Source organism: Moschus berezovskii, chromosome 19 (assembly GCF_049115385.1).
Source record: "Moschus berezovskii isolate FMDL1 chromosome 19, NW_MosBer_1.0, whole genome shotgun sequence".
NCBI classification, from domain to species: domain Eukaryota; kingdom Metazoa; phylum Chordata; class Mammalia; order Artiodactyla; family Moschidae; genus Moschus; species Moschus berezovskii.
In genome coordinates this window covers 50,339,113-50,363,732 of record NC_142478.1, presented here as the reverse complement: position 1 = coordinate 50,363,732, position 24,620 = coordinate 50,339,113, and the positions used below count along the sequence as shown (strand labels likewise).

Here is a 24,620-nt window from a genome sequence, read left to right as displayed (position 1 = left end):
TTGGTTGGCAAAGTAATGTCTCTGTCTACTATCAAGGTTGGTCATAACTTTCCTTCCAAGGAGCAAGCGTCTTTTAATTTCATGGCTGCAATCAGCATCTGCAGTGATTTTGGAGCCCAAAAAATAAAGTCTGACACTGTTTTCACTGTTTTTCCATCTATTTCCCATGAAGTGATGGGACCAGATGCCATGATCTTTGTTTTATGAATGTTGAGCTTCAAGCCAACCTTTTCACTCTCCTCTTTCACTGTCATCAAGAGGCTTTTGAGTTCCTCTTCACTTTCTGCCATAAGGGTAGTGTCATCTGTATATCTGAGGTTATTGATATTTCTCCCAGCAATCTTGATTCCAGCTTGTGCTTCTTCCAGCCCAGCGTTCCTCATGATGTACTCTGCATATAAGTTAAATAAGCAGGGTGACAATATACAGCCTTGACGTACACCTTTTCCTATTTGGAACCAGTCTGTTGTTCCATGTCCAGTTCTAACTGTTGCATCCTGACCTGCATACAGGTTTCTCAAGAGGCAGGTCAGGTGGTCTGGGATTCCCATCTCTTTCAGAATGTTCCACAGTTTATTGTGATCCACACAGTCAAAGGCTTTGGCATAGTCAATGAAGCAGAAATAGATGTTTTACTGGAACTCTCTTGCTTTCTCCATGCACTAGCAGATGTTGGCAATTTGATCTCTGGTGCCTCTGCCTTTTCTAAAACCTGCTTGAACATCTGGGAGTTCACGGTTTACATACTGCTGAAGCCTGGCTTGGAGAATTTTGAGCATGACTTTACTAGCGTGTGAGATGAGTGCAATTGTGCGGTAGTTTGAGCATTCTTTGGCATTGCCTTGCTTTGGGATTGGAATGAAGACTGACCTCTTCCAGTCCTGTGGCCAGCGCTGAGTTTTCCAAATCTGCTGGCGTATTGAGTGCAGCACTTTCACAGCATCATCTTTCAAGACTTGAAATAGCTCAACTGGAATTCCATCACCTCCACTAGCTTTGTTAGTAGTGATGCTTTCTAAGGCCCACTTGACTTCACATTCCAAGATGTCTGGCTCTAGGTCAGTGATCACGTTATCATGACTATCTTGGTCGTGAAGATCTTTTTTGTACTGAATGAGGAATTCCCCAGGTCGGTAGGTGCCCAGTATGCTACTGGAGCTCAGTGGAGAAATAACTATAGAAGGAATAAAGGGATAGAGCAAAAGCAAAACCAATACCCAGTTGTGGATGTGACCAGTGATAGAAGCAAGGTCCGGTGCTGTAAAGAGCAGTATTGCATAGGAACCTGGAATGTTAGGTCCATGAATCAAGGCAAATTGGAAGTGGTCAAACAGGAGATGACAAGAGTGAACATAGACATTCTAGGAATCAGTGAATTAAAATGGACTGGAATGGGTGAATTTAACTCGGATGACCATTATATCTACTACTGTGGGCAGGAATCCCTTAGAAGAAATGGAGTAGCCATCATGGTCAACAAAAGAGTCCGAAATGCAATACTTGGATGCAATCTTAAAAATGACAGGATGATTTCTGTTCGTTTCCAAGGCAAACCATTCAATATTACAGTAATCCAGGCCTATGCCCCAACCAGTAATGCTGAAGAAGCCGAAGTTAATCGGTTCTATGAAGACCTACAAGACCTTTTAGAACTAACACCCAAAAAAGATGTCCTTTTCATTATAGGGGACTGGAATGCAAAAGTAAGAAGTCAAGAAACACCTGGAGTAACTGGCAAATTTGGCCTTGGAGCACGGAATGAAGCAGGGCAAAGGCTAATAGAGTTTTGTCAAGAGAATGCACAGGTCATAGCAAATACCCTCTTCCAACAACACAAAAGAAGACTCTACACATGGACATCACCAGATGGTCAACACCGAAATCAGACTGATTATATTCTTTGCAACCAAAGATGGAGAAGCTGTATACAGTTAGCGAAAACAAGACCAGGAGCTGACTGTGGCTCAGATCATGAACTCCTTATTGCCAAATTCAGACTTACATTGAAGAAAGTAGGGAAAACCACTAGACCATTCAGATATGACCTCAATCACATCCCTTATGATTATACAGTGGAAGTGAGAAATAGATTTAAGGGACTAGATCTGATTGATAGAGTGCCTGATGAACTCTGGACGGAGGTTCGTGACATTGTACAGGAGACAGGGACCAAGACCATCCCCGTGGAAAAGAAGTGCAAAAGAGCGAAATGGCTGTCTGAGGAGGCCTTACAAATAGCTGTGAAAATAAGAGAGGCAAAAAGCAAAGGAGAAAGGGAAAGATATAAGCATCTGAATGCAGAATTCCAAAGAATAGCAAGGAGAGATAAGAAAGACTTCCTCAGTGATCAATGCAAAGAAATAGAGAAAAACAACAGAATAGGAAAAACAAGAGACCTCTTCAAGAAAATTAGAGATTCCAAGGGAACATTTCATGCAAAGATGGGCTCAATAAAGGACAGAAATGGTATGGACCTAACAGAAGCAGAAGATATTAAGAAGAGGTGGCAGGAATACACAGAAGAACTGTACAAAAAAAAAAGTGGGTAGAAGATCCAAATAACATTTCTCCAAAGAAGACATACAGATGGCCAAAAGGTACATGAAAATATGCTCAACATTGCTAATAATTAGAGAAATGCAAATCAGAACTACAATGAGGTACCACCTCACACCAGTCAGAATGGCCATCATCAAAAAGTCTACAAAGAACAATGCTGGAGAAGGTGTGGAGAAAAAGGAATCTCCCTACAGTGTTGGTAGGAATGTAAATTGGCACAGCCACTATGGAGAACAGTATGGAGCCACCTTTAAAAACCAAAAGCAGAGCTACCATAGGATCCTGCAATACTGCTCCTGGGCATATATCCAGAGAAAACGATAATTTGAAAAGATATATGCACCGCAATATTCACTACAGCGCTATTTACAATAGCCAAGACATGGAAATATCCAACTGTAATATACTTTTAATCCTGAAAGTAATGTATACCCATCACCTTTGATACATTCCTACAATAAAAATACAGGTGTGGATACTGAACTTAAGTTTTTTCATTTCTTCTTAAGACTGTAAAATTCTCAGTATTCACAAACTTCATCAAGTTTGTTACAATCATGATTATGATACAACATAAGTATATTACACATTTTGATAAATAATTAAAAAAAAATAAAGAATAATTCTCTTCTTGTAAATGTACCTCTCAATGAGCTATGTGAAGGGAGTATTAAACTGGTTAAACTAATTACTGGTCAAACTAATTACTAATTTTCCTGGGGGGACTGAGGAGGTTTTAACACCTGGGAGAAATGCATCATAGTAAGACATTAGATGGATGAGAGGTTAACTTTTTATTGTAAAATCAAATAAGTTCTGTGTGTGCATGTGTGAGTGTGTGTGTGTGAGTGTGTGTGTGACTGTGTGTGTCAGTGTGTGTGTGTGTGTGTGTGAGTGTGTGTGTGTGTGAGTGTGTGTGTGAGTGTGTGTGTGACTGTGTGTGTGAGTGTGTGTGTGTGTGTGACTGTGTGAGTGTGTGTGTGTGAGTGTGTGTGTGAGTGTGTGTGTGTGAGTGTGTGTGTGACTGTGTGTGTGAGTGTGTGTGTGTGAGTGTGTGTGTGAGTGTGTGTGTGTGAGTGTGTGTGTGAGTGTGTGTGAGAGTGTGTGTGTGAGTGTGTGTGTGTGAGTGTGTGTGTGCGTGACAGTGTAGGGGAGAGAGACAGAGGAAGGGAGACAGATGAACAGTGCAACTGCAAATTAATTTACGAATGTCAAGTTTAAGAGTGAATACATACAGAAGTTGAGGATTTGTAAATACATCTCCTTGAAAATATCTCCACTTACATACCCCTCGGAAGGTCTTTGCATGACCCCTCCATGCATATATTAGAATATATGTCAAGGGCACTGCTCCAAATAAATAATGTAAAAACAAAGCAGAACACAAAAATCAAACAATTCCTGGAAACTAAGGTAAATATGATCCAGCTGCTGCTGCTGCTGCTGCTGCTAAGTCACTTCAGTCGTGTCCGACTCTGTGTGACCCCATAGACGGAAGCCCACCAGGCTCCCCCGTCCCTGGGATTCTCCAGGCAAGAACACTGGAGTGGGTTGCCATTTCTTTCTCCAATGTGTGAAAGTGAAGTTGCTCAGTCGTGTCCAACCCTTAGCGAACCCACGGACTGCAGCCTACCAGGCTCCTCCATCCATGGGATTTTCCAGGCAAGAGTACTGGAGTGGCTTGCCATTGCCTTCTCCGAAATATGATCCAGCAGGGACTGTCAATTCACACATTCCCAGAGCCCAGCAAAATAATATAAATGAGTGAAGCTCTGTGGATTCAAGAAACAGAGCGATTCCCATCCAGAGTTCATTTCCCTACTTTTGACAGACACCCAAACCCAGGGTACCAGTTCTCTAGCAGTTCAAGTCCAGGGATAATGTAACTAGGAAAACAAAAAAAAGAGATGTGTAGTAAGATGCACCCAGTGCAGAGCAACTGGTAGGAATAGCAGATGCCCAGCTTGGAACCACTGTTGACATGCAGAAATATCAGGGCTGCTCATCACTGAAAAAAACCCAGAAAATCCACACTTTATGAAAATATCCTATCTCAAAATATTGACAGGACATTCACCACAAAAGCCACATATCATGTATTTGCAGGCCACATACACCACCACACTTATCTGTCAATCAAAAGGCACACCTCTACCTAGAGATTATCACAATGAGTGAAGTAAGTCAGATAAAGGAGAAATATTGTATAAGATCGACCATATGTGGAGTCTAAAAAAAAAAAAGATACAAATGAACTTATTTACAAAACAGAAACAGACTCACAGATTTAGAGAAGGAACTTAAGGTTGCCAGGATGGGGAGAAGGGATAGTCAGGGAGTTTGGGATGGACACTTCAGTTCAGTTCAGTCGCTCAGTCGTGTCTGACTCTCCATGACCCCATGGGATGGACACTTACACACTGCTATATTTAAAATGGATAACCAGCAGGGACCTACTGTACAGCAACAGGGAACTCTGCTCAATGTTACGGAGCAGTCTGGATGGGAGGGAGTCTGGGGGAGAAAGGATACCTGCACATGCATGGCTGAGTTCCTTTGCTCTCCACCCGAAACCATCACAACATTGTTCATTGGCTATACTCCAACACAAAAAAAACAAGTTTAGGGAAAAAAAGCCACACCTCTGAGATACAAGTACAGGAGGAAATCTGAAGGCTTTTTAAAAAGATACTCAATAGCTTTAATGGCAGAGAATGTGAAAAAGGAATAGGAATACACATATATACATATGTATGTATAACTCAAGCACGCTGCTGTACACCTCAAACTTACACAACATTGCAAATCAACTACATTTTAATAAGCATTTTTTTTTAAAAAAAAAAAAAAGCATGTTTCCTTCCCTACCAGTTAAAGGCTTATGGCACCCTATTGCTTTATTTGTTTCGCCTCCTTTAGATTCATGAGGCCTGCTTTTAAATTTCAATCATAAAAGAATAGTAATAATGTCCTTTCCCTATTAAACATCTCTTTTCCACATCCAAAACAATTCCAGGAAAATAACTTTAGGATAGTAAAAAGGTGACATTTGGCCCAAATGTGCACTGCAAGCTTTGGTCTGTTCCAAAATGTAAATATTAGGTTATCTGTAATACCAGAATGCCCTGGAAACTGTTTTTCCCCTTTGTTTTAAGGTTACATTTATCTGAAGTACAGGCAAAAACCCAACTCCCTAAAGTGTATTACCTAATTAAGGAAATCAAGCAGAACACTAGCTTTATGGGAACCAGATATGCAGAACCTAAAGGGCTAAGGCAGAACACAGTGGTGAGCCACTTTTACATTTCTGTACATCAAAATCACTGTTTTCCCTCCTTGTGTTGGCGCCGCTCCCTTGAAAATGTAAATAATATGATTTAAGCTGCTCTCTCTCCCTTTTCAATAGAATTCTCAGTCATTTCAGTGATCTCACATTTCAAAATATTGAATGCTTGTAAAACAAGCAATTGTGTGTTTTGATGCTTGCTTTTAACAGCCCATAATGCAAATATTTATTCACAATGGTAATTTCCATTGTGCATATTTTTTACATCTCATTAAGGATGCTGAAAAATTACAATCATTGGAAAGGAAAGCGTACATTACATTTAAACAAACATTCAAAGGATAAAGTAACTTATCAGAGAGGGGACAGTTCTGTACTGGGAGTTGTCACCTGTGTGAGAATGGATGCCTTTGAACTGTGGTGCTGGAGAAAACTCTTGCGAGTCCCTTGAACACTAAGGAGATCAAACCAGTCAATCCTGAAGGATCTCAACCATGAATGTTCACTGGAAGGATTGAAGCTGAAGCTCCAATACTTTGGCCACCTGATGCAAAGAGCTGACTCATTAGAAAAGACCCTGATGCTGGAAAATATTGAAGGCAGGAGAAGGGGGTGGCAGAGGATGAGATGGCTGGATAGCATCACCGACTCAATGGACATGAGTTTGAGCAAACTCCAGGGAGGTGGTGAAGGACAAGGAAGGCTGGCAGGCTGCAGTACATGGAGTTACAAAGAGTCAAACATGACTTGATGACTGAACAGCAACAAAGGAGAGAACATGTGAATATTCTCCTATTAGGTTGGAAAATGAAAATGATCCTAACAATGAAATACTGCTGTTTATCAACCATCCAGCATCCATTTCCCCAATTTGGCAAAAGGATTATTTTGCATAACATACCCCTCATTTTCATAGGAGGTGGTCTCGGTGGGTTCCTCCTCCAAGCTCTAAAGCAGGAGCTTATTGACTAAACTTAAGCCAATCAGGCTGCTCCATCCCGCCCTTCTGGCTCAGTGAATGATGCAGGAAGGCTCATGGAGTAATGCGGGCCTTTACGAGTCAGGACCAGAACTTTGATGGAACTGTTAAGAGAAACTCTCTAATTACTAAACTTAGGGTTAAAAAGGTGTAATTCTGAGCTGGTGGAACATCTTGCTTAAATGAAGGGCAGTGTGTCTTAGACTAGAATGAATATAGTTAAAGCAAAGAGATTTCAGGCATCATGTGAGCACCTGGATCAAGCCTTGCCTGATGCCCGGGATTTCAGTTGTGTGAATCAGTTCATTCTCTTTTCCTTAGGCAGAGACTGTTAATGTTGAACAACTATATACATTATTCTCTACATGTCCCAGTCCTCCCTGCGGTTAGATGGAGGATCTGTTTCTAATGCTGATAAATGGGATGCGGGTGCAATGAAGTCATTTCCAAATCTGGACCTTAAATGCATCCCACAAAATCTCCTAGCTCTCTCATCCCCTGCTGCCATGTGTCCAAAATGGCATAACCACAAAGTCTAAGAGGATTGACTGGACTCTAAGCGAACAAGAAATAAATTTTTGTCAAATTATGCCACAGAGACATGGACATTTATTCATGTATGAATATGAGTACATGTAATATATATGTGTTCAAATAGGAAAAAGAGTACTTCAAGGTTGTATATTGTCACCCTGCTTATTTAACTTATATGCAGAGTACATCATGAGAAACGCTGGGCTGGAGGAAGCACAAGCTGGAATCAAGATTGCCGGGAGAAATATCAATAACCTCAGATATGCAGGTGACACCACCCTTATGACAGAAAGTGAAGAGGAACTAAAAAGCCTCTTGATGAAAGTGAAAGAGGAGAGTGAAAAAGTTGGCATAAAGCTCAACCTTCATAAAACAAAGATCATGGCATCTGGTCCCATCACTTCATGGGAAATAGATGGGGAAACAGTGGAAACAGTGTCAGACTTTATTTTGGGGGGCTCCAAAATCACTGCGGATGCTGACTGCAGCCATGAAATTAAAAGACGCTTACTCCTTGGAAGGAAAATTATGACCAACCTAGATAGCATATTAAAAAGCAGAGACATTACTTTGCCAACCAAGGTCCGTCTAGTCAAGGCTATGGTTTTTCCCGTGGTCATGTATGGATGTGAGAGTTGGACTGTGAAGAAAGCTGATCGCTGAAGAATTGATGCTTTTGAACTGTGGTGCTGGAGAAGACTCTTGAGAGTCCCTTGGACTGCAAGGAGATCCAACCAGTCCATTCTAAAGGAGATCGGTCCTGGGTGTTCATTGGAAGGACTGATGCTAAAGCTGAAACTCCAATACTTTGGCCACCTCATGTGAAGAGTTGACTCACTGGAAAAGACTCTGATGCTGGGAGGGATTGAGGGCAGGAGGAGAAAGGGATGACAAAGAATGAGATGCCTGGATGGCATCACCGACTCGATGGAGGTGAGTTTGAGTGAACTCTGGGAGTTGGTGATGGACAGGGAGGCCTGGTGTGCTGTGATTCATGGGGTCGCAAAGAGTCGAACACGACTGAGCAACTGAACTGAACTGAACTGAATGTATATGTGTATGTATAATGTATGTGTGTAATATATTGATATATGTGCAACATATATATTACATCATAGCCTACCCATCATTCTAGCCCACCCTCACTAACGTATTCCTTAGGCAATTTTAGATTTTTGTTTTGTACCTGCAACCAAAATATGTCTTGCTATTCATCACTAGAAAGTATTTCCTTAAATAAATCACACTCAAGCAGAATTCTCCCATCCAACCCATGGCTTCTTGGGGATTCTCTTACACTTTGCTTCCTATTTCAAAAGAAAGTATCCTCACGGCTGAAGTCCCACTTTGATTTCTCCCTTCACAGCATCTGTTAAAGGCTGACTGAAGACAGTAATCTAGAGGCCTTTGGGAGGATAAAACAGTATCTCCTCTTGAGAGCCTCCAGTTCAAAGAAACCCAAGGAATACTTTCAAATCCTAGAAGGCTGTTTAGAAAAATCAAAATCGAATCAGCCCATTCACTGAGCACCTGTTCACCAACATCATGACCATGAACGTGAGAAACACACATTAAGGTCTGTATTTCCTTCCCACAATCCTCTTGGGAAGAGAAAAGGAACACAACTGAGATACTTTAACATGACTTTTTGCAATGTCATGAAAATCAATTTTAACAAGATGGGAATTTCTGCAGATACTGAAGACTGGCACATTTCACACCCACTGCAGATCCCTTCTGGTGTGTCTTTCTGAACCGAAGAGACTGGAGTCCTGATAGCAAGGTTGACAGGAATCTCTGGGTTCCTGAGAACCAGCAAAGCCCATAGAAAAGGTTTCTAGAAACTTCCCCTGTGGTCCAGTGGTTAAGACTCTGTGTTCAGGAGGCCTGGGTTTGATCCCTGGTCAGGGAACTAAGATCCCACATGCCATATGGCACAGCCAAAAAAAAAAAAACTCTCAAGGTCTTTAAAGGGAAACCCAGGCTGCTTTCCTTCCTTTCTCCACCTCATCAATGAATTTTCCTTATCTGCATTCAGCTGCTTACTAGAGACAGGTAGGGGTTCACATCTCAGTCTCCCCCACTTCAAGGGCAGAGTTGATTTCATATTCATTGCTCTATCTTCGGAGCCTGTCTCACTGTGTTTATAATTTGGCCTCAAAAAATAATTGTTGGATAAATAAATCAAAGCCCTTGGTGCTCAGTACGAGTGACAGTCCCAGTTGGAGACAAAATATGAGAACTAGGTCAATCTTGGGGCTGAACTTGAATATTTTTTGCGGTATTTAGGCAGCAGGGGGCCTTTCAAATTCTATCAACATCACAGAATCAAGGAATTCTGGGTTTAAATGTCCACCTGCTGTTTCGATTCTGTTCTATAATGGTGATTCACAAACAGCTTGTCCTGGAGGGGCTTCATCTTCCCAGGTAACTAATCAAATCCTTCTCACTCCATTTCTAAATGTATTTTCATTTTCCCTCACCTTGAAGCCACAGTCTTTACCTCCACAACACCTGTTGACTGAGGTCCTCTGAGCAAAGTATCCCAGGAAGAACCCTCTGTATGCAACTCTGAGTCTTCCCCATTGGCCACAGACTGGACTTCATCCACTGCAACCCCACAGCCCTTAGACACAAAGCGTCTCAGGGGGCTTGACCACATTTCAAGGAAAACATCTTCAGGCCCATAGAAGTCACATTCTTGATGTGACTCCCTCCATGTAGTCTCTTTCTTTAAACAACAACAACAAAAATCTTTTCATGTTACATTGGGGTATTGATAATGTTGTGATAGTTTCAGGTGGACATTGAAAGGGCTCAGCCATACATATCCATGTATCCATTCTCCCCCAAACTCCTGTCCCATCCAGGCTGCCACGCAGCATTGAGCAGAGTTCCCTCTGCTATACAGTAAGTCCCTGTTGGTTATCCACTTTAAATAAAGCAGTGTGTACATGTCCATTCCAAACTCCCTAACTATCCCTTCTCTCATCTTTCCCCCTGGCAGTCATAAGTTCTATCTATATTTGGAACACTTTTCAGGGCCACCAAGGCACTCTACAAAGACTGTGGGGGTACAGCAGCCACCCAGTGCCATCACTAAGGGCAACAAGGTTCAACATGATGGTGGCTTCCAGGTAACACCAACACTTGCATCAAAAAGGTGAGCCCTCCTGGAAAAGAATTTGGCAGCAAATCTCTAAATATATTCTTTGGCCCCGTCATTAACTAACTGTGATTCTAAGAAAGTAACTCAAAGCAAAAATTATGCACAAAGATAATGATTTCCTCACAACAGAAAAAAAAAATCATAAATTATATAATTGTGTAGCAAGAGTTGAAAATTTAAAGCTATGGCAAAGACATTAAAAATATATTTGTGATACATTTTTAAAACATGAGAAATATGCTTACATAAACATATGAACTCAAAAAAGTAAAAAAACCAATTATGTGTCCCAGAGACCAAGGGAACACAACTGTTTCAAAAGTTCATAGAGAAACAAGTAAAACGAAAGACATCAAACTGTTGCAGCAGTCATCTTCAGGGAGTGAGATTATTTATTTTTACCTCTCCCTTGTGTCAGGATTACTTTGAAGTAGCTTACAAAAAATAAATGCACTGGGAAAGAAAAAGTAGGCAAGGAGGCAGACAAGAGAGACAGAATAAGGAAAATAAAATAAAGCCAAGGCTGGAGCTGAGTCACAAGATGTGTCTCTTAAGTTCCTAGACTTATAAATAGCGAAGTTGGCTCCAAGACTCCTAGGAGTTCAAGCAAAGACAGACAATTGGAAATTCACTTAGAAAATTCATGGTGTTCTTAGGATGAAGTGTAAACTATTTCTCAGGATAAACACAGATTTTTTTTCTTTTTTTTCTTCCTGTTATTAAGGCCTAAGAAGGATTTCTTAGAAAAGCAACTTGGAAAGGAGACAGATTTTTTTTAATATTTATTTTATTTATTTGACTGTATCAAGGCTTAATTGTGGCACCTGGAACCGTTGCAACACAAGAACGCTCTAGTTGGAGCTCACGGGCTTAGTCACTCCACGGCATGTGGGATCTTAGGTCCCAGGGATTGAACCCAGGCCCCCTGCATTAGGAGCGTGGCGTCTTAGCCACTGGACCAACAGGGAAGTCCCTGTGTCCAGAATCTGAGAACTTCAGCAAGTTGTATTATAATTTAAGCATCCCCCCAATCTACCGACATTGCTTTCCTGACCAAACACAGAAGCAAAAACAACAACAAAAATCAAATCTAATTGCCGTGAGTCTGCACAGAAACTCTCCCTAAAACATAAGAATTTGTTTCTCACACGGAAAATAATTTATGTCGCTAATGGCTAAAAATTCTTTGTGAATTCCTGTCTTTTCAAATGTATATCTCAGTCTCATTTCTAGGCTGTGGTTAAGAAAAAGAGAGGGAGAAAAGTTTTATTCCCTTTCAACTCTTTCAAATGTATTTCTCACCTTGGTTACTGCTGTCCTGTCATGACAATATGTGCTTAATCTCTTTTTGAATGTATTTCACAAATTTGTTTAAGTTCAAAGGCCTTCCTTCCCTATGGATTCTTAATTTCTGAGAGTTAACAGGACAGACATATTGGATGATACATTTGTATAAAAGGGACCCTTGAAACCCTCCTACACTGTTGGTGTGAATGAAAGCTGGTGCAGCCACTATGGAAAACAGTGTGCAGGTTCCTCAGAAAACTAAAAATAGAATTACCATATGATCCAGCAGACCTACTCCTGGGCATATATCCAGATAAAATTATAATTCAAAAAGATACATGCACCCCTGTGTTCATAACAGCACTATTCATAATAGCCAAGACATGGAAACAACCTAAATATCCATCAACAGATGAATGGATAAAGATGTGGTACATATACACAAGGGAATATTACTCTGCCATAAAAAAGAATGAAATAATGCCATTTGTAGCAACATGGATGCACCTAGAGATAAAAGAAGTAAGTCAGAAAGAGACAAACATCATATGATGTTACTTACATGTGTAATCTAAGATAAGACACAAATGAACCTATCTATGAAACAGAAACAGACTTACGGACATAGAGAACAGACTTGTGGTTGCCAAGGGGAGGAGCGGGAGTTAAAGACTGGGAGTTTGAGAATAGCAAATGCAAAATATTATATATGGGATGGGTTAACAATAAGGTTCTATTGTATAGCCCAGTGAACTATATTCAATATCCTGTGATAAACCATAATGGAAAAGAATATTAAAAAAGGATGTCTATACGGATATAACTGAATCACTTTGCTGTACAGCAGGGATTGGCACACCACTGTAAATCAACTATACTTCAATAAAAAATAATAAAGATTTTAAGAACATATCAGTTCCCTGACACTTAAGTTTTTTAAATAAACAAAATTTTAAAAGTTGCCAAATCTTGAAAAACAGTAAAATTAAAAATAAATAAAAGGGACCCTTAAAACTGACATTGAAATGAATACAACCCTGGCTTCAAGCTGTTGGGTGTTCCTCTTAATTCTTCCTATAGATTTTTTTAAAGCAGATTTTTAAATGAATGATAAAAGTGATACCAAAATATCTTGAGTCTCTGGTCTCATGTCATGACAAATCCATGCTGGTTTCCCGTGATCACCACTCACATCTGCCAGAACCCGCACAATATTCTCCCCATAACTCATTCAAGCTTGTGGTCTGGCATCATAAGTTAAACTCACCGATCCATATGTTCACAGAACCTAACATTCTCCGTCTGGAAACAGGAAAAATATTTGTCTGCCTTCACACTGCACGCTTCTTTCTCTTTTTTTACAGTAGTACTAAAGAGTCACCTGAGTCACCCAGAGTTTTAGTCTTGTTAGAACAGCGGTCACGTCAGTCTCCCCTCCACCAGGACCCACTCGTATTAGCTGGGGTGATGAATGAATGATGGGATCCTGGGATTCAGGGAGCACAACCAAAGATGCTTCAGCCTCCTGGCCTTGGAGACAACCACACCATGACTCATCATCAGGTCACCTCCTCCACCCCTGTGACAGCCTTGGGACTAAAATCTATGTTTTAGGGCCTTCCCGGTAGCTCAGCAAAGAGAAATCCGAGTTTGCCAGTGCAGGAGACACAGGTTCAACCACCGATCTGGGAAGATCCTACAAGCCACGGAGCAACTAAGCCCGTAAGCTGCAATTATTGAGCCTGTGCTCTAGAGGCCACATGCCACAGCTACTGAAGCCCCTGTGCCTAGAGCCCACGCTCAGCTACAAGAGAATCCGCCACAGTGAGAGGCCCACGGACCGCAACTAGAGAGTAGCCCGCAGCAATGACCTAGCACAGCCAAATAAATAAATAAAATTATATTTAAAAATCTATGTTTTAATCCCTTTTTGCTATCTTTCCCAACTGCTGTTGGAAAAATGAAGACTGAGAAAATTAAAAAAAAAACAAACAGGATATTCACTTATTCATTTCCTGCAACAAATAATGAGCGTCAACCACATCCAAGGCTCGGAGCTGAAATTCCAGGGAAACCACTCTGTACACAAAGTTTATCAAGTTCAGCACCAGACATAATTTTTGCCTGACAAAGGGATTCATTTTTAGTAACGTACATAAACATGAGCAGGATGTAAAAAAGCTAACAGTGAGGTGCTTCGGCATCAGAATTCAGACCACGCTGCTTTAGTTGTAAGATCTTGGACACTACTTTTCCGAGTCTCCATTTTTGCATCTACAAAATGGGGCAAATAAAATCCACCCCACTGGGTTTATCTGCAAATTCACAAAAACCATTTTCATCAATCATTCAGCTCAGTGTCTAGCATGCAATAATTACTTTAAAATTCGCTGTTATTATTATCGACCAAAGTATGTCCTGGGGCACTTTGAATTACTGGAGAAAAAAACAAAACCAGCATCAAACCATTTTACTGTCACACAAAGTTTCTTTTAACAATAATTTACAGTCCTAAGGATACTTAAAAACTTATTGTGCCCCTGAATGGTCCAAAGTACTATACTAAGTACTGGAGAGAAAGCAGATAGAAAAATACAGATGTTGCTTCTATAGGTACTGAAAACTTTAGAGGAGACAAAATAGTTTTAAAATGCTACCCCTGTAAAAAGTGCCCTCCAAAAGATGTCTATATGCAAATCCCTTGAACCTGTGAATGTTCCCTTATTGAGGGGGAAGGGAGGGGGTCTTTGCAGATGTGATTACAGTAGAATGGGAGACAATCCAGATTATTCCCTGCTGCTGCTGCTGCTGCTGCTGAGTCACTTCAGTCGTGTCCGACTCTGTGTGACCCCATAGACGGAAGCCCACCAGGGTCCCTAAATCCAATCACTTGTATCTTTATGTAAGAGGGAAGCATAGGAGGTTTGACACAGAAGAGGTCTGAGGATTGAACAGAGATGGGAAAACTGCAACCTTGAAAATTGCAGTGATGCTGCCATAAAGTAAGGACTACAGGCAGTCACCAGGACCCAAAAGATTCTCCCCTAAAGCCTCTAGCCAACACCTTGATTTTGGCCCAGGGACATTGATTTTCGACTACTGGCTCTAGAACTATGCTAGAATGAAGTTTTGTTGTTTTAAGTCACCTTGTTTGTGGTAAGATGTTAAGGAAGCTACAAGAAATTTACAGACCCTTGATTAAAGACATCTGGGCTCTCCCTGGTGACTCATGAGTGCGTGCTAAGTCACTTCAGTCATATCTGACTCTTCCAAACCCCATGGACTGTAGCCCGCTAGGCTCCTCTGTCCATGGGATTCTTCAGGCAAGAATACTGGAGAGTGCTGCCATGCCTTCCTCCAGGGGATCTTCCCAACCCAGGGACAGAACCCACGCCTCTTATGTCTCCTGCATTGGCGGGTGGATTCTTTACCACTAGCATCACCCGGGTGGTTCAGAAGTCAAGAATTCACCTGCCAATGCAGAAGACTAAGATTGGATGCCACAGATACCTCCACACCCCTTCTGACTGCTGCCTGTCCCCAGGTCAGTGTGACCTGATCCTGTCCCTTCATGCAGGACCACAAGCTCTACTGCTCTCTCTGCCCAGACACACTGCCCTCTGGAGTCCACGTACGTGTCTGCACCCTCCCTCTCATATACCGGCTCTCTGTTAACACTAAGCCACTCCCCAGAAGCGCTAAGTTCAAGACCAATGTACCTGTACTCAGAGATGATTGCTCTGTGCCTCAAGCACATCACAGCTGAAAGCTGGCATTCCTTTATATAACGTTTTTACGTACTGTATAATTACTTTTATTTTTGACTGTGCCAGGGGGCATTCGGGATCTTAGGTCCCAGACCAAGGATCAAACCCATGCCCCCAGGATTGGGAGTGTGGAGTGTTAACCACTAGAACACCAGAGAAGCCTTACAATTTTATACAGTTAAGCACTTTTCCCTGTCTCCTCTATAAACTACCAGTTCTGGGGGGATAGTAACCTTATCTGTCTGGGTTCTTCTCACTGCTGTAATCCTACAGCCAGCATAAGTATGTAATATACAATTGGTGCTCCAAAAGCACCTACTGTGATAAAATAAGGAAGCAGAGGGGACCAAGAAAAGCAGAAGAGGAAAGAAAGAGGGAACTGAAACAGAACAGGAGGGGTCTGAGCTCACAACTTAAAATCGTGGATGATTTGTGCGCTTTACAAGCTAGAGAAATGGCCAGCAATCACTTTACACCTTCCTAATCCTGTGTCCTCAGAACACTGGCAAATAGTTCCTGCATGGCTCTGTGCTCTTTGAAATTTTTTTGAACTATCAAATTTTTTAGACTTAAGGATGAGTAGGTGGCTACATACATGAAAGAACGGATGGATGGATGGACACATGGACGAATACATGGATGGATAATGACTGGCTGAATAAACTGGTGAATGGACAAACGGACAGATGAATTTTAAAAATGTGAAAGTCAAGGGTAAAGTGCAGAAGTGTAAAAATGTAAAAGTCAAAAGTCCATCTAGTCAAAGGTATGGTTTTTCCAGTAATCACATACCGGTGTGAGAGTTGGACTATAAAGAAGGTTGTGCGCCAAAGAATTGATGCTTTTGAACCGTGGTGTTGGAGAAGACTCGTGAGAGTCCCTTGGACGGCACGGATATCAAACCAGTCCATCCTAAAGGAAATTAACCCTGAATATTCATTGGAAGGACTGATGCTGAAGCTGAAGCTCCAATACTTTGGCCACCTGATGCAAACAGCCAACTCATTGGAAAAGACCCTGATTCTGGGAAAGACTGAAGGCAGGATGAGAAGGGGGCGACAGAGGATGAGATGATTGGACGGCATCACTGACTCAATGGACATGAGTCTGAGCAAGCTCTGGGAGATAATGAAGGACTGGGAAGCTTAGGCATGCCTGTTGGGTCTCAAAGAGTCAGACATGACTTAGTAACTGAACAACAACAAGTAAGCTTCTGCAATAGGGTATTTTTGGAGTTTTGGTTTTGGTTTTCACTTTCCCTTGGCTTTCAGAATTGAAATAAATTAAGCAGATCTGAATACTTAGAGTTCTAACTTTCTATGAATTTAAGTATTTTTTATAAAATCATATTTAGCATTTAACTTTTTAATTAAGGAAAAATGAAATTTCATGGTCTCCCCATTTCCTAGCCCTTTAATTTTGACACTGTTTAAATGTAAGCAGTGAAGTCTGGTCTGTTTCTGTCTCTGTCTCTCTCTCAAACACACACACACCCGCCAAAACGCTCCCTCCTGGAATATGCCTTCCTCCCCCAGAGCCCAGACAAAGTGTTGCTGTAAACTGAAGCTCCTTCCAGTCCAGAAGGATGGGACGTGGGAAGATATTCCTAAATAAGAAGTGATGCTTGGCCACCCGGACACTTCAGTTCTGACCTAAGAAGAAAGCTATCAAGGTGGAAACATTCTGCAGAAGGTGACCTCACAGTGCCACTGGCCAGCAGGCTGGCTGTATTCCTCCGGATGCAGGTGGAGCACATGACCGGCGCAGCCTGAAGACGGTGCCCCATCACCCCAGCAGCTCCTCTCCCGGGATCCTAGGCCTCTGAGTGTCTGCTTCTCATTGGCATTTCCAAGAAAACACAACTCCGGGGGATGCAGGTCAGGGTCATGATAAGCAGCCTACATGTGGCAACCTTCTTGATTTTGTACTGAAAGCCTGCCCAGCTCTTTGCCCCTCACTAGTCTGGTAAGTCTCGTAGCTCAGATGGTAAAGAATCTGCCTGCAATGCAGGAGACCAGGGTTCGATCCTTGGGTCGGGAAGATCCTCTAGAGAAGGAAATGGCAACCCACTCCAGTATTCTTGCCTGGAGAATTCCATAGACAGAGGAGCCTGGTGGGCTACAGTCTATGGGGTCACCAAGAGTCAGACACGACTGAGCGACTAACACACGCACACTCTTGTAAGAGAAGGAACCCCTGGGACCTTCCTGGGACAGGCTTTTCCCCAAATCCTCTGCTTTAGCTCCTCCCTGAAGTACCTAAATAATAGTATTTGATGCACATTTCCTGAGTCGCTTTGCAGACAAGAAACCCCACTACCAAATGGAAGATGTTAACTACTTAAGGACCAATAGCACATAGCCCCACACCCCCTGGAGCCTAAGGATAGATAAAGTTAACCCCTGTGACCCCGTCCTGTTCCCTCATCCAGCCAGAGAATTGTGCACCATTTGATCAGGTACCCTGTGACCCCACCACCACCTCCCTTACTTGGCTTTTAAAAACGCTTTGCCAAAACTCTTCAGGGAGCTTGAGGATTTTTAGGGCATGAGTCACCTGTCTCCTTGCATGGTCCTGCAATAAACCTTTCTCTGTTGCAAATTCTGACGTTTCAGTTTGTCTGGCCTCACTATGTGGCCAACAGGTGAACTTGCTTTAACAGTCTCACTAACTTGTCTTTGGGACCCTTTCCTTTCCATGCCCCGCCCCCTTCTACCAAGCCAATAGCAACATAGTAAACCACATTTGCAAGCTGGCACAGCTGTAATCTGCATGGTTTTCAAGTAAGATTATATCCTAAATTTAAGACACAAGCCATCCGATGATCTGACCTAAAAGACCATTCTCCAGTAAAGGCTGGGACCGCCTGACAACAGTGTTGATCAAACTTTTTGTGTCATAGCAGAGTTCCCAGTTCCCAAGGGATAGACGTGCAAGCAATGAAATATTATTTTTATTTGATTTTCAAAAGATCTATGAGGTTGCTCTATGTCCAGTCACCTCCTGTGCATAAAATTTAAACAAATGTGAAGTTCAAAGACTTTAGCCTGTTGTTGAAATGTGCACATCTGTTCCTCTAAAGCTTCATCTTTAGAAAGAACTAGAGCAATGCAGTAAAAACAATAATACACTGAAGCAATATTTAGTACTTGGTAGTAATCTCCATCTTTCCACTGGACCCAGATAAATTGGGTACTTTGGATGGGTGTGTGTCTACGCATATGTTTTCTTCCAGTCAAAATCCTCTGAAATATAGTCCATCTTGGATTTCAAGCTGGTTCAGAACTTTCAGGCAGTCAGAGGATCTGAGAGCGCAAAGTGACTTGAACATAATAGAAAAAGAACTGCATGGTCCCTGCATTTAAAATACCATTATTATCTGCACCAGGAAATTTTATAAGACAGAATGGTTTTAGGGGTGTTCAACTCAAAATATGCCACAGGCTGGGCTTATAGCATCTTTCCACAAGCCAAGACCTTCACATCAGAGTTTCCCATTTTAAGTACATTTTCAGTGTTTCCACTTGAAAAAGTTCAAGAGACTAACAGGGGAAAAACATTTCTTTTCAACCCTACTCAGTCTGATAAGGAAATCAGTAAGAGAACTATGTACCTAACCAAGGAAACACAATAGTTAGGTCATATTTACAAAGCTATTCTGTGCCTTTCTTAGTAAAACCTTGTTGCTGCAGCATAAAACACAGGAGTCCATTCCTATTATCAAATCAAGCGACAGCCAATAAAAAACATGCCTTGTAGCAAAAGGCAAGTCTTCTGGGCTGTTGTTGCTGTGGATTCAGGTTTTTTTAACCTCACGTCTGCCTGGGTTGGCTTCACCAAATTCATCAATCTTTTCTTGGGTCTTCTTGTGCACATCCAAAACCCCGGAGGCGCTGGCCCTCCGAATTGTTCTAACTCATAATTAGGAGACATGAGCCCATTAGACCACACTTGAAAAGACAGCCAAGCAGAATGGGCATGGGTCACCCTCTTCCTAAATCACACCAGCACAAAAGCCGGCCATTGTCAGATCTAAAGCAATGTAACCTCAGCGATGCCGGAAGGGCTCTGAGAACAGAAAATTCCTGTAATTAAAAGGCTCTGTGCATGATAATTGGCTTTGAAGTTTCTGAGAGAGATCTCATCTCGGAAATCTTCTCCGGAGAACAAAAACTGTTTACAGGGATTTGGGGACACACATGGGCGACTGCTAAAAAGCTCCACATTTCTTCTAATCTCTCTCTCTCTCTGTAGGAAAGAGGCTCTTGGGAGAAGGAGCCACACACAAATAAGGAGTCCTGATCAGTAAGTAGGAAGAACTGCTGATCTTTTCTACAACCTCACGCGTGAATCAAATAATTTCCCTTCAAGGAATTCGTATCCTGAGCATTCCAACTTGCTGTACCAATGACAGAGAGGGATGCTGACAGAAGGGAAGCAGATGGGGAATCCCGGCTTTTCTGGCAGCTGCAAATCAAGGGCTCTGCTGGGGGAACGCAGGTGATAAGCACGGTTTAAAGTCTGCGCCCAACCCTCACGGATGCTGCCCCCGGACAAACAGCCACAGAAGGCAAAGGAAGAGAAGCCTGCCCCCAAAACCTCTCTTAGAGAAACTCAGGGCCACCTCTCCAGAGCTAGCCCCATCTCTTAAGCGTCGCAGCCGACGGATGCACTCAACCGCATTCCCATACAGAGGCACGCTCTGGAATTATATCCTCACGGGTGCCTGCCAGCAGAAAAAGTCAAGTCCAAATTCCAGAACCTTTCCAGGAGGTCATTTCAACCCCTTCCTCGGACATCTTCCTCAGCCCTCCCAGGGCCCACGTCTCCTTTCAAGTCTCTCCACAAGACCCCCTCCCCGAGGCTGCCAGGTGGACAGGGCTATTTTTCCGCCCTTGGCACTCTCACTCAGGGCCTCCCGCCCAAGTCTTCCCGGGAGGCACCTGCTGCAAAGGGGCTGCTGAGGACCTTGGCTGCCGCACGCGCGCGCCTGCACACGCACCAACGCACACCCACACCCACTCTCCCGGCCACCCCCATCCACTCACACCCTCCCACACACTCACTCCCGGCAAAGTTCGTCCTGGGGCCCCAGGTGGCGGCGGCGGCGGCGGCGTCTCCTCACCTTTGGAGAAGAGGGCGGCCAGGCTGATGAGCACGGGGGACCAATGGTGCCACAGCGTCCCCATCTCAGACGCGCACATCCCGGAGACCCGGAGCGCAGATCCTCGGCTCCCCGGCGCCGTCTGGGCGATGAAGACACGGTCGCCAAGCTCCCCGAGGGTCGGAACCGGGCGGGAAGGCGAGGGAGCGCCGGGCTAGGGGCGCGAGCGGCCGCGGCGCCCTGCGCCCTCCTCCCGCCAGTCCATGGCCGGCCGGGAGGCAACACCGCACGCCGCTCCGGAGTTGCTCTCCCGAGGCCAACGCGCGCGCAGGCAAACCCCACCTCCCTTTCACCCCCACCAGGATATTTTTATTTTCATCTACGCGAATTTGTTCCTTTCCGTTTACCCAGCGAGGACTGGCCCCCAGGTGGCCCCCAAAGGGCACCTCCGGGAGGGCGGGGACGCGGGTAGGCTAACGGGCGGCGGGGCGGCCGGGGTGCGGCGCCCGGGGCGCGGGCGGAGGCGGCGCGGGGACCCCCGGCCGGGTGGCCCGGCGCCCGGAGCGGCGCGGGGCGCCCGGGCACACGGCCCCCATCCCGCCCGGCCGCGCCCCGGGGCGCGCACCGGCGCCAAAGTTTGGCTGGGAGCAGTCACTGCCCGCGCCGCCAGCCCCGGCCCGGCTCCCGCCCGGGCTCCAGCTCGCGGGGCCCTAAACGCGCGGCGCGCACCGCTGGCTCCGAGGACGCAGGGCTGCCCCCACCGCCCGGGGGAGGCGCGCTAGCCGCGCGCGGAGGAGGACCCGCGGGCCCGGGGACCGCGCCGCCCGCGCGCCGCCCGCGCTCCGCGGAGACTGCATCCGGCACGGACGCGAGCGCCGCGGTGCCGGGTGCGGACTCGGGGTCTGCCTGAAAAATTTGTCTTTTTTTAAAAAGCCCCACCCTTTCGGAGTGACAGCCGCAAGCCCCAATCTGCACAGCCAATCCCACCTCTCCGGGTCTGCCCCATCACCCACCCTCGCGGCCACCCCCTCCCTGCGCGCGGGAGCGGCAGTGGAGCGGCTGCGAGGCTGGCTGGTACCCGGCCGGCTCGGCCAGCTCGGAGGAGGCGGCAGGGAGCTGCCCACTCTCCCAACAGGTGTCAAGAAGGCCATCTACTTTCTCCTGCTAGTCAGACCTCACGCTAAGGGCAGGTCATCTGTCCTGGGGGTTTCTAAGGCTCTCCGCCTGCCAGTAAACGCGAAGATGACTGTAAAGAGCCCCGCACCTCCGCGCTGGATCTTCCCCAACGATATCTGGGGAGGAGGACTTCGACTTGCCAGCCGTCCTGAGGGTCAGGCTGGCCTCACCCCGCCTCTATCCTGGAATGACTACCAAGTCACTGATCTTAAAAGAATGCCGTCCTGACGCCCCTCTGGCCCATTTGGAACTGGGAATGGATTCTTTCAGGGCCAACTTGGCCTTGAGAAGATAAAAGACGAGTTCTTCATTTATCCTTCCTGAATGCCTAATTAAGAAATACCGGAAACCAAGGCTCCAGAGCATCAGCCTCTGATTTTAGCCCAAGGACTTCTCCATGGGAGCCTTTGAATTACCCGAATCAGAAATGAGAGTGAGAGAAAGTGGTCTGAATATTTAAAAAGTATTGTAAACCGACAGCAACCAGATCAAATGAGGTGACTTTACCTTATTAGGTAAAAATGAGTCATTATCATTCAGCCAAGGAAGCCACAGAAGTTTTATTTTATATGTCCTTCATTGCAAAAATATATCATTGGGTGCTTAGCTTGCAAATTTTCAAAAGAGTGTCTGTCTGGGTTTCATTCTCTGTGAGATGTGGCTTCTCCTCTATTCTATATTTACTTTTGCGCTTGTCTGTCTGTCTTTCTGGGTGGTTTTGTTATTTTAGTTTTTTTTTTTTTTCATTTACTTTTTAAACTTTCTGCCTTTTCACTTTGACTCTCTCTCCTATAAAACTCTAAAGAGTTAATACAGCAAAGAACCTAAGAGATTATGTGTTTCAGTGCTTGCAAAATTTGAGTAAATATGCCAGCAAATTTGGAAAACTCAGCAGTGGCCAAGGACTGGAAAAGGTCAGTCTTCATTCCAATCCCAAAGCAAGTCAATGCCAAAGAATGCTCAAACTACCGCACAATTGAACTCATCTCACACGCTAGTAAAGTCATGCTCAAAATTCTCCAAGCCAGGCTTCAGCAATATGTGAACCGTGAACTTCCAGATGTTCAAGCAGGTTTTAGAAAAGGCAGAGGCACCAGAGATCAAATTGCCAACATCTGCTAGTGCATGGAGAAAGCAAGAGAGTTCCAGTAAAACATCTATTTCTGCTTCATTGACTATGCCAAAGCCTTTGACTGTGTGGATCACAATAAACTGTGGAACATTCTGAAAGAGATGGGAATCCCAGACCACCTGACCTGCCTCTTGAGAAACCTGTATGCAGGTCAGGAAGCAACTGTTAGAACTGGACATGGAACAACAGACTGGTTCCAAATAGGAAAAGAAGTATGTCAAGGCTGTATATTGTCACCCTGCTTATTTAACTTATATGCAGAGTACATCATGAGGAACGCTGGGCTGGAAGAAGCACAAGCTGGAATCAAGATTGCCGGGAGAAATATCAATAACCTCAGATATGCAGGTGACACCACCCTTATGGCAGAAAGTGAAGAGGAACTCAAAAGCCTCTTGATGACAGTGAAAGAGGAGAGTGAAAAGGTTGGCTTGAAGCTCAACATTCAGAAAACAAAGATCATGGCATCTGGTCCCATCACTTCATGGGAAATAGATGGGGAAACAGTGGAAACAGTGTCAGACTTTATTTTTTGGGGCTCTAAAATCACTGCAGATGCTGATTGCAACCATAAAATTAAAAGATGCTTACTCCTTGGAAGGAAAGTTATGACCAACCTAGATAGCATATTAAAAAGCAGAGACATTACTTTGCCAACCAAGGTCCGTCTAGTCAAGGCTATGGTTTTTCCTGTGGTCATGTATGGATGTAAGAGTTGGACTGTGAAGAAAGCTGAGCGCCGAAGAATTGATGCTTTTGAACTGTGGTGCTGGAGAAGACTCTTGAGAGTCCGTTGGACTGCAAGGAGATCCAACCAGTCCATTCTAAAGGAGATCAATCCTGGGTGTTCATTGGAAGGACTGATGCTAAAGCTGAAACTCCAATACTTTGGCCACCTCAGGCGACGAGTTGACTCACTGGAAAAGACTCTGATGCTGGGAGGGATTGCAGACAGGAGGAGAAGGGGACAACAGAGAATGAGATGGCTGGATGGCATCACCGACTCGATGGACATGAGTTTGAGTGAACTCCGGGAGTTGGTGATGGACAGGGAAGCCTGGAGTGCTGTGATTCATGGGGTCGCAAAGAGTCAGACACGACTGAGCAACTGAACTGAACTGACTGAATCCTGGGATAGAAGTAGGCTGAGGCCTGCCAGCTCTTCAGTAGCAACCCAGGCCTCTGGGAGCACTTCCCATCCGAAGAGCCTACCTCAAATTAATTGTGAGAAATCTGCTTTTCTCCAAGAATATCTGTTTCCTCTGCAAGGCCATAAATCAATCTGTAAGCCTAATTCTGTCAGTAATTAAACAGTACTAACTGTTCCCACTTTGTGCATTAAGCTGGGACATCAGATAGTTTGGGTTGGGTCATCTTTCCATAAAAGCAAAACATTTTTCTGCAGCAGTTTCCAGAAAGACCAGGAAATGAAGGTGGAATTCCAGGATGGAAGGGAACTGTCCCACGGGTGGTTATAGGAGGCTTCTGGATACCACAAAGATGGGGCCTCTTCTAAAACTGAATCAGTTCCTCTTCCGACCCTTCTGATCACATCAAGGAGAAAGGCTGAGACCTAAGCAACTCTTAGGACGACTTTTCAGGATCACAAATGCCCTTGGTTTCAAAA

The 24,620-nt window shown here is 44.2% G+C and overlaps 1 protein-coding gene across 1 annotated transcript in view; it reads right to left on the bottom strand.

Annotated features, from left to right (window-relative positions):
- TMEM132D (transmembrane protein 132D) overlaps nucleotides 1-21,017 on the bottom strand; it is an 892,244-nt gene extending 871,227 nt beyond the window's left edge. The window contains exon 1 of the mRNA XM_055405442.2: nucleotides 20,707-21,017. Coding sequence (XP_055261417.2) covers nucleotides 20,707-20,785 — 79 coding nt within the window. The 5' untranslated portion in view covers nucleotides 20,786-21,017. The remainder of the gene's footprint in view (nucleotides 1-20,706) is intronic.
- Nucleotides 21,018-24,620: the final 3,603 nt, after the last annotated feature.